We start from the raw sequence: 14600 nt of genomic DNA, 5'->3' as shown, positions 1-14600 counted from the left end.
CTCAGGTCATCAAAATATTTTGACGTTGTTCTTAGAAAAAACAGAAAAATCAACAGATTTGGAAATGTCTGCTGTGGCAGAAGGTGAGCAACAACAAGCCATTGAATTAAATAACGGGCTTAATTAACAGCAAGAATCAGCTTCTGATTAAGAGACTGGTTGGAGTGAAATTGGTTGGAGTTTGATGTTCCAGTTTAGCTGATCATCTGTCGGCTCGTTTCACATCTCATTTCTGTTTGGCTGCCATTTAATGAAGAAACAAATCAATTCAGAGGACTGAATCCTTAAAAACAGGGCTATTAAAATGAAGGGAATAGGAGTTAATTAGCAGTGAAAACTACTCACTGATTAGGAAAAGGGTTAGAATGAAAACCTGCAGCTACTGAGTCCCTCCAGGCCCGGAGTTCGACACCCATGCTCTACATAGATAGTCACTTTAATATCGTACAGTTAGGTCCATAAATATTTGGACAGAGACAACTTTTTTTAATTTTGGTTCTGTACATTACCACAATGAATTTTAAATGAAACAACTCAGATGCAGTTGAAGTGCAGACGGTCAGCTTTAATTCAGTGGGGTGAACAAAACGATTGCACAAAAATGTGAGGCAACTACTTTTGATTTCAGGGGCTCAAACGTAATTGGACAAATTAAATAACTGGAAATAAAATGTTCATTTCTAATACTTGGTTGAAAACCTTTTGCTGGCAATGACAGCCTGAAGTCTTGAACTCATGGACATCACCAGATGTTGGGTTTCCTCCTTTTTAATGCTCTGCCAGGCCTTTACTGCAGTGGCTTTCAGTTGCTGTTTGTCTGTGGGCCTTTCTGTCTGAAGTTTAGTCTTCAACAAGTGAAATGCCTGCTCAATTGGGTTAAGATCAGGTGACTGACTTGTCCATTCAAGAATTTTCCACTTCTTTGCTTTAATAAACTCCTGGGTTGCTTTGGCTGTATGTTTTGGGTCTTTGTCCATCTGTATCATGAAACGCCGCCCAATCAATTTGATTGCATTTAGCTGGATTTGAGCAGACAGTACGTCTCTGAACACCTCAGAATTCATTCGGCTGCTTCTGTCCTGTGTCACATCATCAATAAACACTAGTGTCCCAGTGCCACTGGCAGCCATGCACGCCCAAGCCATCACACTGCCTCCACCGTGTTTTACAGATGATGTGGTATGCTTTGGATAATGAGCTGTTCCACGCCTTCTCCATACTTTTTTCTTGCCATCATTCTGGTAGAGGTTGCTCTTGGTTTCATCTGTCCAAAGAATGTTTTTCGAGAAGTGTGCTGGCTTTTTTAGATGTTCTTTAGCAAAGTCCAATCTAGCCTTTCTATTCTTGAGGCTTATGAGTGGCTTGCACCTTGCAGTGCACCCTCTGTACAGTAATCCCTCGCTACTTCGCGGTTCACTTTTCGCGGATTCACGACTTCGCGGATTTTATATGTAAGCATATCTAAATAAATAACATGGATTTTTCGCTGCTTCGCGGGTTTCTGCGGACAATGGGTCTTTTTACTTCTGGTACTTGCTTCCTCAATTGGTTTGCCCAGTTGATTTCATACAAGAGATGCTATTGGCGGATGGCTGAGAAGCTACCCAATCAGAGCACGCAGTTAAGTTCCTGTGTGCTGCTGATTGGCTCAGCGATGGAGTGCTGCATTAACCAGGAAGTCTCATCTCACTCATTCAGCATTAACGTGCTCCTGCTACTGCTTCAGGTGCCGTGTCCAAGCGCCAACAGAAGATGCAAATGATTGCAGAAAAGGTAAAAGTTTTGGATATGTTGAAGGAAGGGAATAGCTACACCGCTGCAGGACACCATCACAGCATCAATGAGTCCACGATTCTTTTTATTTAAAAAGGAGGAAAAGCATATAAGATCTACGGCCGCAGTGTCCTTTAACCAGGGCGCAAAATGAGTTGCAAGTGGACGTGATAAGGCAGTAGTCTGGATGGAATCTGCTTTAGGAATCTTTGCAACAAGGTCGACAACGTCATGACCGCCTACAAGCTGCTACGTGTACTTCGCTATACAGTAAGTGTAAACTTATCTACCGATTTCATAAGCTTAGCAGTTGTCTCTGTTATTGATAGAGTAAAGGGTGGGTTGTAAACAATACAGGGAGGGTTTAAAAACGTCCAAATACACGTTAAATAATTAAATAAATATGGTGTCCCTACTTCGCGGAAACTCAGTTATCGCGGTCGGCCTTGGAACCTATCTCCCGCGATAAGTGAGGGATTACTGTATTTACTTTCATGCAGTCTTCTCTTTATGGTAGACTTGGATATCGATACGCCTACCCCCTGGAGAGTGTTGTTCACTTGGTTGGCTGTTGTGAAGGGGTTTCTCTTCACCATGGAAATGATTCTGCGATCATCCACCACTGTTGTCTTCCGTGGACGTCCAGGTCTTTTTGTGTTGCTGAGTTCACCAGTGCTTGCTTTCTTTCTCAGGATGTACCAAACTGTAGATTTTGCCACTCATAATATTGTAGCAATTTCTCGGATTTGTTTTTTCTGTTTTCACAGCTTAAGGATGGCTTCTTTCACCTGCATGGAGAGCTCCTTTGACCGCATGTTGTCTGTTCACAGCAAAATCTTCCACATGCAAGCACCACACCTCAAATCAAGTCTTTTATCTGCTTAATTGATAATGACATAACGACGGACTTGCCCACACCTGCCCATGAAATAGACTTTGAGTCAATTGTCCAATTACTTTTGAGCCCCTGAAATGAAGGGATTGTGTTAACAAAATGTTTTAGTTGCCTCACATTTTTATGCAATCGTTTTGTTCACCCCACTGAATTAAAGCTGAAAGTCTGCACTTCAACTGCATCTGAGTTGTTTCATTTAAAATTCATTGTGGTAATGTACAGAACCAAAATTAGAAAAACGTTGTCTCTGTCCAAATATTTATGGACCTAACTGTATCATATCATATCATATCATATCACACAGTAGAAGAATGGAAACTACTCCATACTGTAAAATTCTTTGGATGCAAACATTAGCTAAATATCCACCCATCTATCCATTTCCAACCCCAATCCATCAGTTACAGGGAGCCACTCCTGGCAACTCTGGGTAAACAGCAGGACATAAACGTAGATGGATGCCACTCCATCACAAATAAACTAAATAAGTAAGAGTTATTTGATTTATTTCTGTGATATAAATTCCATGCGTCCATCCATTCATTTTCTATACCCTCTTATCCAGAGCAGGGTGACAGAGAAACTGAAGTCTATCCCAGCAAGCATTGTGTACAAGGACGCCTGTCAATCATGGGGTGAACACACATACAGTACATGTTAACAGGGGCCAATTTGGCTTCACCATTCCACCTAACCAGCATGTCTTTGGACTGTGGGTGGACACGGCAGCACCTGGAAGAAAGCCAGGTGGGCACAGACATGTAAACTCCATGCAGGGTGTGAACCCCAGCCTCTTTGTTATGAGTCAACAGTACTACCACTGCACCACCATGCCACATAAAATATGACTGATGCTAAAATATCATATACTGTAAGAATAGATGGCAATTCATTACAGGTGATTTTACGACAAGGAAAAAGTTGGCTAAGGAATATATAGTACACTGTAAAAAAAACCTGTAAAAATACCCTACATTATCCATATATTTTCACAGTAAAAAACAGTAATGCAGTAAACAGTTAAAAGAATGATATTAAATAGATAAATAAAATACAATTTACATTTGAGAAGTGTTTAGCTATCAATATCAATTGTTTCACTGGGCAAGATTATTTTATGAATAATTGTTGTATTGCCATAAACTCATAATGGTACAGAATTCTAAATTTGCATAACGTTAGCATATTTGCATAAGGAAGCGCCCCCAAATGGTCCCTCATACTCGCCAATACTTGTGCATTGTCAAAAACAAAAATGTAATGATGGTTAGCAAAGTTATTTTTCATTGTTGCTAAGGATAAAGCTGCCAGGAAGAGGAAGGCCTATGTGGTGAGAGAGGATATGAAGGTGTAACAGAGAAAGATGGAGAAGACAGGAAGATATGGAAGAAGATGATCCACTGTGGCAACCCCTAAAGGGAGCAGCCAAAAGAAGATGAAGAAGAAGATTGTGTTCTGAATATTTCTGTGGTAATGGATGCTGATTTATGCAGAGTTATTTTCGATATGCTGGCGAAACTGAAGCACATCCTATACATCAGAGGAGCTAAGTTTCCTACTCCACTGGACAACATGCATTTTAATTCTGTAATTATTGAATCATGTCCAATAACCAAAGTAAAACCTGTTTGTTTACATTTTTTATATTTTCTTATACTTAGACATCGTTGTTAGTCTCTTAGAGGCAAATGAACTGTGTATTGTAATAAGATGCAAATTAGAAGCACAAAGAAACGGTTCAACTTCATTAATCTTACTGAGGGAAGCCACATCCTGGTCTGTGCTCCTGAATGCTTCTTGATGGTTAAATGATTGGTAGCTCACCAGCCGGTCATTTAATCGTTAAATCAGGATCAATTTTTTCACAGTGTTGAGCAACAACAGAACAAGGCAACCCATGTGTGGACCTTCATCAGAAGCAACAAGATCAACAATAAAGATCTAATTGTCATCCATCCTACTTGGTCCAGTTGTTGGATTGAGGAGCTTGCTGCCTTGTTTAGTATATACTTTCATTTACTTTGAATCCTTCTAATAGAGCCCCCTATAGTAGGAGCACCTGCCTCAGACGATGGCGTCCTCAAACGCTGCAGTTTGCTAAATGGCCGGATGAGTCCTTCTTTTGCCTTCCAGTTCCCTGAACTCTCCTGATTCTGCGAGTGATTTGATATCCATAGTCCTTCAGTCGAAATGTTATTTAAATGTTGTACAATGACCTTTATTTGTTTAATTTTATCTTCAACAGCATTAAGGTAACAGCAAAATTAAAGTTCTTGCCAGATATAGGAGCTACCTATTCTTTAGCTCAGTGTAAAACTGGAACCATTTGCCACTTCTAGAAATCTCCGACATTGATCCTGAGAGGCTGCGCTCTGGTGAAATGGAATAATTACAGGAAAAAGGATTTGGGTGGGGGGGTTCGCCCGCACAGTTATTTACTCATCTGGCTTTAAAGAGCCCGATTTTTTCGTATCTCACAGTGAGTTCTGACGGCTAATCTCTGAGATCTCAACCCCTGCCCTCAGCCCCATTGACAGCCTTCTGTTCTCCACTGTCAGAGATTTCTAGAAGTGGCAATGAAAACGGAAAAATGAGTAAGACCTGGCTGTGATTTTGTAAGTAAAATGAATATATTTAGTACACTTCTAAAAATGCTGATTGTTTAATGGCACTTAACTGGGTTGGGTGATTCCTCATAGAACCTTTGCTTAACAAAGAACCATTTAATTCTAGCAAGGGGTCTTTGCGTATAAAATTGGGTCTTTTGGGCTTTGTAAGGATTTTTAATTTGGGTATGAAACAGAAATCTTTAACCTTTAGCAGGCTACTTGGCAGGATACCCCAGATTATAAAATTCTGAATTTAGCCTGGGGTATTTTATAGACCACGGGGTCTTCAACTCTAGTCCAGGGGTCTCATTTACAAAGCTTGTTTACACACAACAAGAGGCTTGAAATGTTTGTACACAACTTCCCACAGAAACGTCAGGATTTATAAAAGAAAACTTTATGATGAAATGTGTGTACTGCATATTTAGGGGAACTTTGACCCGGTGTACGCAACATTTCAGAGAAACTGGGAAATGATGACACCCTTGGTCAAGTAGGGAAATGCAGCCAAACGAGCTAAATGACGACTCGCAGGTGTAATAATTCATATCACCGAGCCATTATTTTAATGTGCCATGATGTGACAAACATATTACAATACAATATAATTTATATATATATATATGTTACAAAGTTTTACTGTCAAATAATGCAAAGAGTATGCGACACGTGTTTCGCCCTAATTCTGGGCTCATCAGGCGTACACACTCACTGCACCCAGAATTAGGGCGAAACACGTGTCGCGTACTCTTTGCATTATTTGACAGTAAAACTTTGTAACATTCTATGATCTGCTTCTCGCAACTGAAAGAGGGCACCGTGGCGGATGTTTGCCGGCTTGCAGACCAATCACAAGCGTTACCTGGTAGGTAACCACCCATACAATCAGATTGTGATTCAGACTACGAATGCCATGAATATATATATATATATATATATATATATATATATATATATATATATATACAGTATTGTGCAAAAGTTTTAGGCAGGTATGAAAAAATGCTGTAAACAAAGAATGCTTTCAGAAATATAAATAATGATTGTTATTGTTATCAATTTACAAAATGCAAAGTGAGCGAACAAAAGAAAAATCTAAATCAAATCAATATTTGGTGTTACTACCTTTTGCCTTCAAACCAGCATCAATTCTTAAAGGTACACTTGCACAAAGTCAGGGATTTTGTAGGATTCTAGTCAGGTGTCTGATCAACCAATTCTACCAAACAGGTGCTAATGATCATCAATGTCACACGTAGGTTGAAACACAGTCATTAACTGAAACAGAAACAGCTGTGTAGGAGGCTTCAAACTGGGAGAGGAACAGCCAAACTCTGCTACCAAGGTGAGGTTGTGGAAGACAGTTTCATGTCATGGCAAGATTGAGCACAGCAACAAGACACAAGGTAGTTCTACTGCATCAGCAAGGTCTCTCCCAGACAAAGATTTCAAAGCAGACTGGGGTTTCAAGATGTGCTGTTCAAGCTCTTTTGAAGAAGCACAAAGAAATATGCAACGTTGAGGATCGTAGACGCAGTGGTCGGCCAAGGAAACTTAGTGCAGCAGATAAAAGACACATCAAGCTTATTACCCTTCGAAATCGGAAGATGTCCAGCAGTGCCATCAGCTCAGAACTGGCAGAAACCAGTGGGACCCAGGTACACCCATCTACTGTCCGGAGAAGTCTGGCCAGAAGTGGTCTTCATGGAAGAGTTGCAGCCAAAAAGCCATACCTCCGACGTGGAAACAAGGCCATGCGACTCAAGTATGCACGAAAACATAGGAACTGGGGTGCAGAAAAATGGCAGCAGGTGCTCTGGACTGATGAGTCAAAATTTGAAATATTTGCCTGTAGCAGAAGGCAGTTTGTTCGTCGAAAGGGCTGGAGAGCGGTACAATAATGAGTGTCTGCAGGCAACAGTGAAGCATGGTGGAGGTTCCTTGAACGTTTGGGGCTGCATTTCTGCAAATGGAGTTGGAGATTTGGTCAGGATTAATGGTGTTCTCAATGCTGAGAAATACAGGCAGATACTTATCCATCATGCAATACCATCAGGGAGACATATGATTGGCCCCAAATTTATTCTGCAGCAGGACAACGACCCCAAACATACAGCCAAAGTCATTAAGAACTATCTTCAGCGTAAAGAACAAGAAGTCCTGGAAGTGATGGTATGGCCCACAGAGCCCTGATCTCAACATCATCGAGTGTGTCAGGGATTACATGAAGAGACAGAAGGATGTGAGGAAGCCTACATCCACAGAAGATCTGTGGTTAGTTCTCCAAGATGTTTGGAACAACCTACCAGCCGAGTTCCTTCAAAAACTGTGTGCAAGTGTACCTAGAAGAATTGATGCTGTTTTGAAGGCAAAGGGTGGTCACACCAAAAATTGATTTGATTTAGATTTCTCTTTTGTTCATTCACTGCATTTTGTTGATTGATGAAAATAAATGATTAACACTTCCATTTTTGAAAGCATTCTTTGTTTACAGCATTTTTTCATACCTGCCTAAAACTTTTGCATAGTACTGTGTATATATATAAGTCACACAAGGCTCTTTAACAGGCCCTGCCTCTTGACAGCCACCCAGACTTGACCCCCTAAAAAGACAAGGAAAAACTCCAAAAAAAACGTTTTAGGGAAAAAAAATGGAAGAAACCTTGGGAAAGGCAGTTCAAAGAAAGACCCCTTTCCAGGTAGTTTGGGAGTGCAGTGGGTGTCAAAAAAGGGATAAATACAATATAATAGATAGAACAGAAAACAGTTAAACCTCAATACAGTATAATAGTGCAATAGAAATATTACATCTCAAAAGTGATGAATAAGATGCACAAACTGTATTTTAGTTTCCTTTTAAGAGGACCAATGCTGTGTATTTGCACCGAAGAACTTTTTGTTTTTATCCGTCACTCTGTCACCTGTTGTCACTTCTCAGGGTATTGGCTGACAATTTAGGAATATCTTAGCCAAGCTTCACTCCGTTGTGCCCGCTGTGCTGGAAGCCTTTAACCGATTGACCAAGTGCTACATCCAGTTTTTGTGTGGTGTGGGTGAATATACACATCAATCATAACACGCTGTTACCAACATAAAAAGGCAATTTGCTGCAGTATCTGGTTTTCCTAATGTCTTGGAAGCACTACACTGCACATGGCGCAAATGAAGCTGCTTTTGTTAACCATGAGTAGTTAAATCCTATGAATGCACAAGTCATCTGTGATGCTAAGATGAGACTGACAATGACAACTGCTCTGGCATGATGCCGTATAAAACGACATCTCCATTTACACATGTCATTCACAGGTCAACATCAGAGAGAATAGATGTGTTTTTCACTCGTCCCGTTACACACACAGTCGACTAATAATCTGCTTCGTCACCAGAGATCGGACCTTTTATTATTTCAGGCATTGTGTGGCTGGAGCTCACAGCATTTACATCAGCAGTAATGAACTACCACCTTAACATAATTTGCGTTTGTTGCTGACACCAAAAGAAGGCACTTTGTGTGCCTCTAATTTAGAGACGAGAACCTCTGTCTCACACTTCTGGATGTGTCATGTGACTGCACTGCCAGCCAATGAAGTCCTGCAGCATTGTGATTGCATATGCATAAGGTTAACTAGCATAGTGCATAGAGGGCTGTTTCAGGGTGGAGGTGAACTTTACAAACACACATTTACAAAGGTGATTGTGATATATAAAGGGTAAATTGTGTAGAAATGAGCGCATGTCACGTTTTATAAATCCAATTTTTTTTTTTACCCTACGTATTTTCCTGCTTTTTGGTGTACACGTGAAGCTCGATAGTTTTATAAAAGAGGTCACTGGCCATTGCTATGGATGCAGATTTTTATTCTAGCCATTTTTTTAAAGTAGTGACCAGTTTTTGCTGCTAATTAACTTGTTTTTTAAGATTCAGTCCTCTGAATTGCTTCGTCTGATCCTTTAATGGCATCCAAACAGAAATGAGATGTGAGGTGAGCGGACAGATGACCAGCTAAGTCAGGTCCTCAAAGTCCAACCAATTTCACTCCAACCAGTTTCTTAATTAGATGCCCACAATTAAACCTGTTTTTTAATTCCCTGGCTTGTTGCTGCTCCGTTACACTATGAGTAAGATTAAGGTTATGTGAGGGTTAACTGACTCAAAGGGCATTACGTGGCTGACGTTGTGGGCATTACCTGACCTGTGTCATAGGTATTGCAGGCTTTTTGAGTTTTTTAAAATTAAGACCTGTAGAACATGGTACTCATCAAGGGTGCCCTCTATCACCATTGTTTTTTGCAGTCTCCATAGAGCCATTGGCTATTCACTTTCAAAATGCATTAGAGATAAAGAGGATTATCAGAGAAGGACTTGAACAGAAAATATCACTGTACATGGATTATATGGTACTGTGGTGTCACAATCACTCGTAACCCGTTAACAGCTGTGTTTGGTGGGCTAAAATTGGAGAAGGACAAATTGATTGTAACTGCCGATTCCACACTACGAACACGTAGACTTATCTTGGTTAACTGGAAGAATCCAAACCCACCTTTTATAAGTCCGTAGGTAAATGATGTTATATACTATGGGAAATTGGAAAAAATCAAATTGTTACTTACAGGATCTGTTCAAAATATTTTTAAAATATGGCAAGATGTGATTAATAATATTTTAGAATAAGCATTTATAACAGGGAGTAAGGACATTTCCCCTTCTTTTTCTTTCGTTTGTATTTTCTTCTAACTGTTTTTGCCAATGCTCTTTGCTCGTCGCTCTTTATCTTGGTTGGGGGTTAAATTCTGCTTTGTTAGGTTTTGTCTTATTTCATGCTTTTGCTTTTATTTATTTTTTTTCTAGTTTGACTATGAGGTTATGTGTTGTATAAGTTTGATTTGATTATATGCGATTTTATTTTCCTACAACTCCCAGCAACCCCAGTGGTGTTACCCCATTGGGCAGGTTCTGAGTGGGTAGGGTTGCTAAGAATTAGGCACACTCTTTAAAAAGCCGCAAAAGGATGCCGAAGGGATTGCCATCACCTGTGTATATTTTTCTACAACCGCCATGGATGGATGTGTTTGTCCTGTGCCTGCGTGTCCGTGTGATTTTGTCCTCTTCTGGGGAGCGCTCCCAGTCACCCCAAATCTTCACGCAACAACTGAAACCTCGTAGTACAACGCTTTATATTTTATTCAGAGGGCTGTCCACAAGGGGGTTGCCACTCCACGTACCATCATCATCCTCTCCTGCTGTACTGGACTGTGTTTGGACGTTATCGCGAGTGTTAATTGTTTACTGTGTAGTGTCTGGTGTTTCGTTCAGTTTTATTTGTGCAGAGTTTGTAAATAATTAACGCCATGGTTGACATTTTGATGGGCTTTTGCATACGCGTTGTTTGTTTAATAGTTGTTTTTTTCCCCTCATTATTTACTTAATATTTGTCATATTATGTTTGTTATTTATTGAGCCTTTTTATCTGTGTCTCTGTGTGTGAGTGTGTGCGTGCCAGCTCAATACTGGGGGTGTTCCAGGGGTCCCCTATAGTAAAACAAACAAACTGCCAAATCTTAGCATCCTCACCACCGCTACAGTGTAACCAAAACGACATTTGCCAGCACATTCAGCATTTAGATGATGAGATAATATGGCATTTAACTCTTTATTGTTTTCTGTAGAATTTATATACAGTATAGGAAGTTCTTATATTGGAAGCTTTGACGACAACAGGCCATTCAGCCCAGCAAAGCTCACCAGTGTTATCCACTCCAAAATAACATCAAGTTGAGTTTTGAAGGCCCCTAAAGTCCTATGGTCCACCACACTGCTTGGTTCTCTTATTCCAAGTGTCTGTGGTTCTCTGTGAGAACAAAAACTTCCTAATGTTTGTGTGAAATTTTCCCTTAACAAGTTCTCAACCGTGTCCCCGTGTTTTTGAGGAACTCATTTTAAAATGACAGTCTAGATCCACTGGACTAATTCCCTTCATAATTTTTAACACTTCAGTCATGCCACCTCTTAATCTCCTTTTACTTAAACTGAAAAGGCTCAGCTCTTTTAATCTTCCCTCCTAACTCACACCCTGCAGTCAGTCCTGGAATCAGCCTAGTCGTTCTCCTCTGGACCTTTTCCAGACTTATAATAGTTAAATGCTTGCCAACACCTTTAAATTTATAAATATTTAGAAATCTTTTGATAGAGTGTGGCCTGCAGGGGGCAGACTGAGCCCCATAACACCAGATACAACTACTACAGACACAATCCTGGGTTCAAAACCAGTTAAACTGATTTATAACATGCGTTCCTTTCACAGGTTTCTTCCCCACACTGCCGTAAAGGGTTCTCACGCCTGACAGTACAGCACAGCACAGCCCTTCCTTGATTTGCTCCATTGTCCTCCACTCCACCCAGGTGAACGTCATCCATCTCCTCTTCCAACTCCAAGTCACTGGGACGAGTGGACGACTCTCTGTGAACTCCAGACCTGGGAGTACTTCTGGTGCTTAATCTATTGTCACCGGAAAGCACTTCCAGGTTAGGCAGGAACCCAGTGGTCCTTGTGCTACAAGTATCTGACAGCTCTCCCTGGTGGCTCCCACAGAACCTGATAGGGCGCAGGCCCATAAGACCACAACTCCCATGCTGCCCTGCAGGCATCCATACTGGAGCTTGCCAGATCGCATGCTGCCACCCAGGGTACAGAGGACACAGAGTCACCCACTGTCCTGACGTTGCAGGTGCCCAACAAGCGCATCTCTCCATGGTTGATGGGACCCCAGCCCTGGTACTGCTGTGGCCGTAAAGTCTTTCTGTTCTCATGTTCTGGCATGGAAAGGGAATATCGCCGCTCACCTGCTGACCTTCCATTCCTAAGACCACCAAACCAGGCTAAGTTCATCCCGGTGCTTCACAAGAGATAATAAGCTGGACTGTATTCATTATGTTAGTGTGAATTGGTGCACAATGTGGACTTTTACAAATATGAATGCAAATGATCTCAGCTTTTTCACGAGTGTTGCTCTGCCATACGCCAGTCGGCTTAGACAACTCCGCTGTTAAAATGCAGCCTCCATTGGGTCCAGTGCTATAATAACGGATATCTGGCTCATTGCAATGGTGCTCTCCGCACTTATTTAGGAGTATTTAAAGAGAGCCCTCCTCAACAAACCTTTACAAATCTAGCTCCAACTGCGTCCCTCTATTCTTGTTGAACCCGTTTTAAAGTAACAGTCTGGAGCCACTCTGCTAATTGCTCTATAATTTTAAACATTTCAATCATGTCACCGCATCTGTTGGCTTAAACTGAAAAATTCAACTCCTTTACTCTGTGAATAGCAGTGCCATGTGGAAAAAGAGAAATACAATTAACAGGCTCGTTATAAAATAAAGGTGCCAAGGTGCTTCTGCAGGGCGATGCAGCAGGGAGGAAACGTTTTTGGCTCCCAAAAGAACAAATACCTGAAGGCTCCACAAGGAACGTTAATTTATTTATATCTGTAGCAGGTCCTGCAAATAACCATGAATGGATGGTAAGAGATTTGGGAAATACCTGATTGTCTGTATAGTGAGAGTCCTCTTACAATCACGCGGACTCAGTGCAAATCTTCTTGATCTGTTAACATTCTCCTAGGTAGGCAACTATTCGTTAAAGATTTCTCTTTTTTTCTTTTTTCTTTCATATATTAACAGCCGTTTTCAAGCCCAAAGACCCAACTTCAAATGCAGTGAACCCTTCTCAGCCTGACGTGACTCTTTATTAAGCAATGGCTCTACGAGGAAACACACAAACCAGTAAAGTGCCATTACAGAACCGGTTATTTTTTAAGAGTCTACATAAGATTGGGAGGACAATTAGCGCTGCTGCTCAAAAACAGAAGGGAAACCTGAGATCAACGTCCATGCCAGTCACTAACACTGCCGAGCTGACAAGCAACAGGTATTCGACAATTAGACCTGCACCTCTGGGCTCTCTTCTTATAAATAAAGTGGTCAACTTGTAGCCACTGCCACAAAATGATCTAAAATTGTTTCTCATCAACTTCCCACACTCTACAGCTCCTAATTAAAATATGTATTCATTTAGCCATACAAGGTCGTTCTTTATGACTAGTTTTGAGACCACTTTCTCACTGTTACATATTAAGGAGATAAAGACTGCGGAACTGAAGTATAAATGCACCACACGAAAAGGGACAATCAAGCTTAAAGTTAAATGTTAGTTGTTAGTAAAGTCACGTACTATATATTGAATGTTTATATATTATATAACTAGATAGTAGATTCCATACAAATACAAAATATTCAATGCTGAATTCTGGGTATGCGTAGAATATGTAATCAATAAATTAGCAAATAATATTCTCGAAAGAAATTAACCTTCTTTCTTTCTTTCTTTCTTTCTTTCTTTCTTTCTTTCTTTCTTTCTTGAATGCCTGCTTTGAAACCTGCGTGAATGCACCGAGGGTGGCACGATGCCCAAGCGCCAAGCTGTTGCGCTCCCTGTTCAGTATAATCGTACTCACGGTCCTTAAAGACGCTGTCGGCGTCCGCCTGGGGCAGCACGTTGCAGACTATTTGCTCCACCGAGTCCAGCACGCTCTCCATCTCTGGAAACTCCTGACGCAGTTAGCTGTTCGCAGTGCCTTCATGCCTGAAGATATGGACAACTTTTTCGTTAACTTTGGTTCATCCAAATGAAGTACGCTGTCTCGCGGTCTCTCTCTCTCTCTCTCTCTCAACTCGTCCGTCCGTCTGCCAGTCTGTCGCGGAGCGGAGAGCGCCCACGTTTCCCCCGATCCTCCTCCTCCTCCTCCTCCTCCTTCTCCTCCTCCTGCTGTTCCTCTTTGGCTGCTTTACCTTTGTTCAACTAATTAGCTGTGCGGCAGACCCACAGCCCCGCCGTTAAATTCACTCCCCGGAGGGACTGGAGTTCAAGCAGTCCGCTGCGGCTCACACTAGAAGAGCAATGACACCCAAATAAGAAAGGAGCCAAAGTATAAGAGAGACTCTGTGCGCCTTTACTTTACTGGCCAAGGCTGTCAGGACAAAGCATGCGATGTGCTCACAAGTTAATAATCCACCGCACATTTAGGTACTGAGATGAACGTACAAACACAATTTTGCGCCGGTAATCGAACCGGTGGATACTAAGAGGCAGTTTCTACCCACAGATTTTAAGGCTGCTGAGCACTCAATCGTAAGAACAAATACTGCTGCATAAAAAGAAGCGTGTTTACACTATATATACAGGTGCTGGTCATAAAATTAGAATATCATGACAAAGTTGATTTATTTCAGTAATTCCATTCAAAAAGTGAAACTTGTATATTAG

At 41.2% G+C, this 14600-nt stretch overlaps 1 protein-coding gene across 1 annotated transcript in view; it reads right to left on the bottom strand.

The window, feature by feature from the left end:
• lix1 (limb and CNS expressed 1) overlaps nt 1–14079 on the bottom strand; it is an 83966-nt gene extending 69887 nt beyond the window's left edge. Inside the window, exon 1 of the mRNA XM_028806024.2 lies at nt 13792–14079. Coding sequence (XP_028661857.2) covers nt 13792–13873 — 82 coding nt within the window. The 5' untranslated portion in view covers nt 13874–14079. The remainder of the gene's footprint in view (nt 1–13791) is intronic.
• Between the last annotated feature and the right edge of the window lie 521 nt (nt 14080–14600).

The sequence above is a fragment of the Erpetoichthys calabaricus genome, chromosome 7 (assembly GCF_900747795.2).
Source record: "Erpetoichthys calabaricus chromosome 7, fErpCal1.3, whole genome shotgun sequence".
NCBI lineage: Eukaryota > Metazoa > Chordata > Cladistia > Polypteriformes > Polypteridae > Erpetoichthys > Erpetoichthys calabaricus.
Note: the sequence above shows the minus strand (reverse complement) of the source record. Positions and strands in the feature narration are given on the sequence as shown.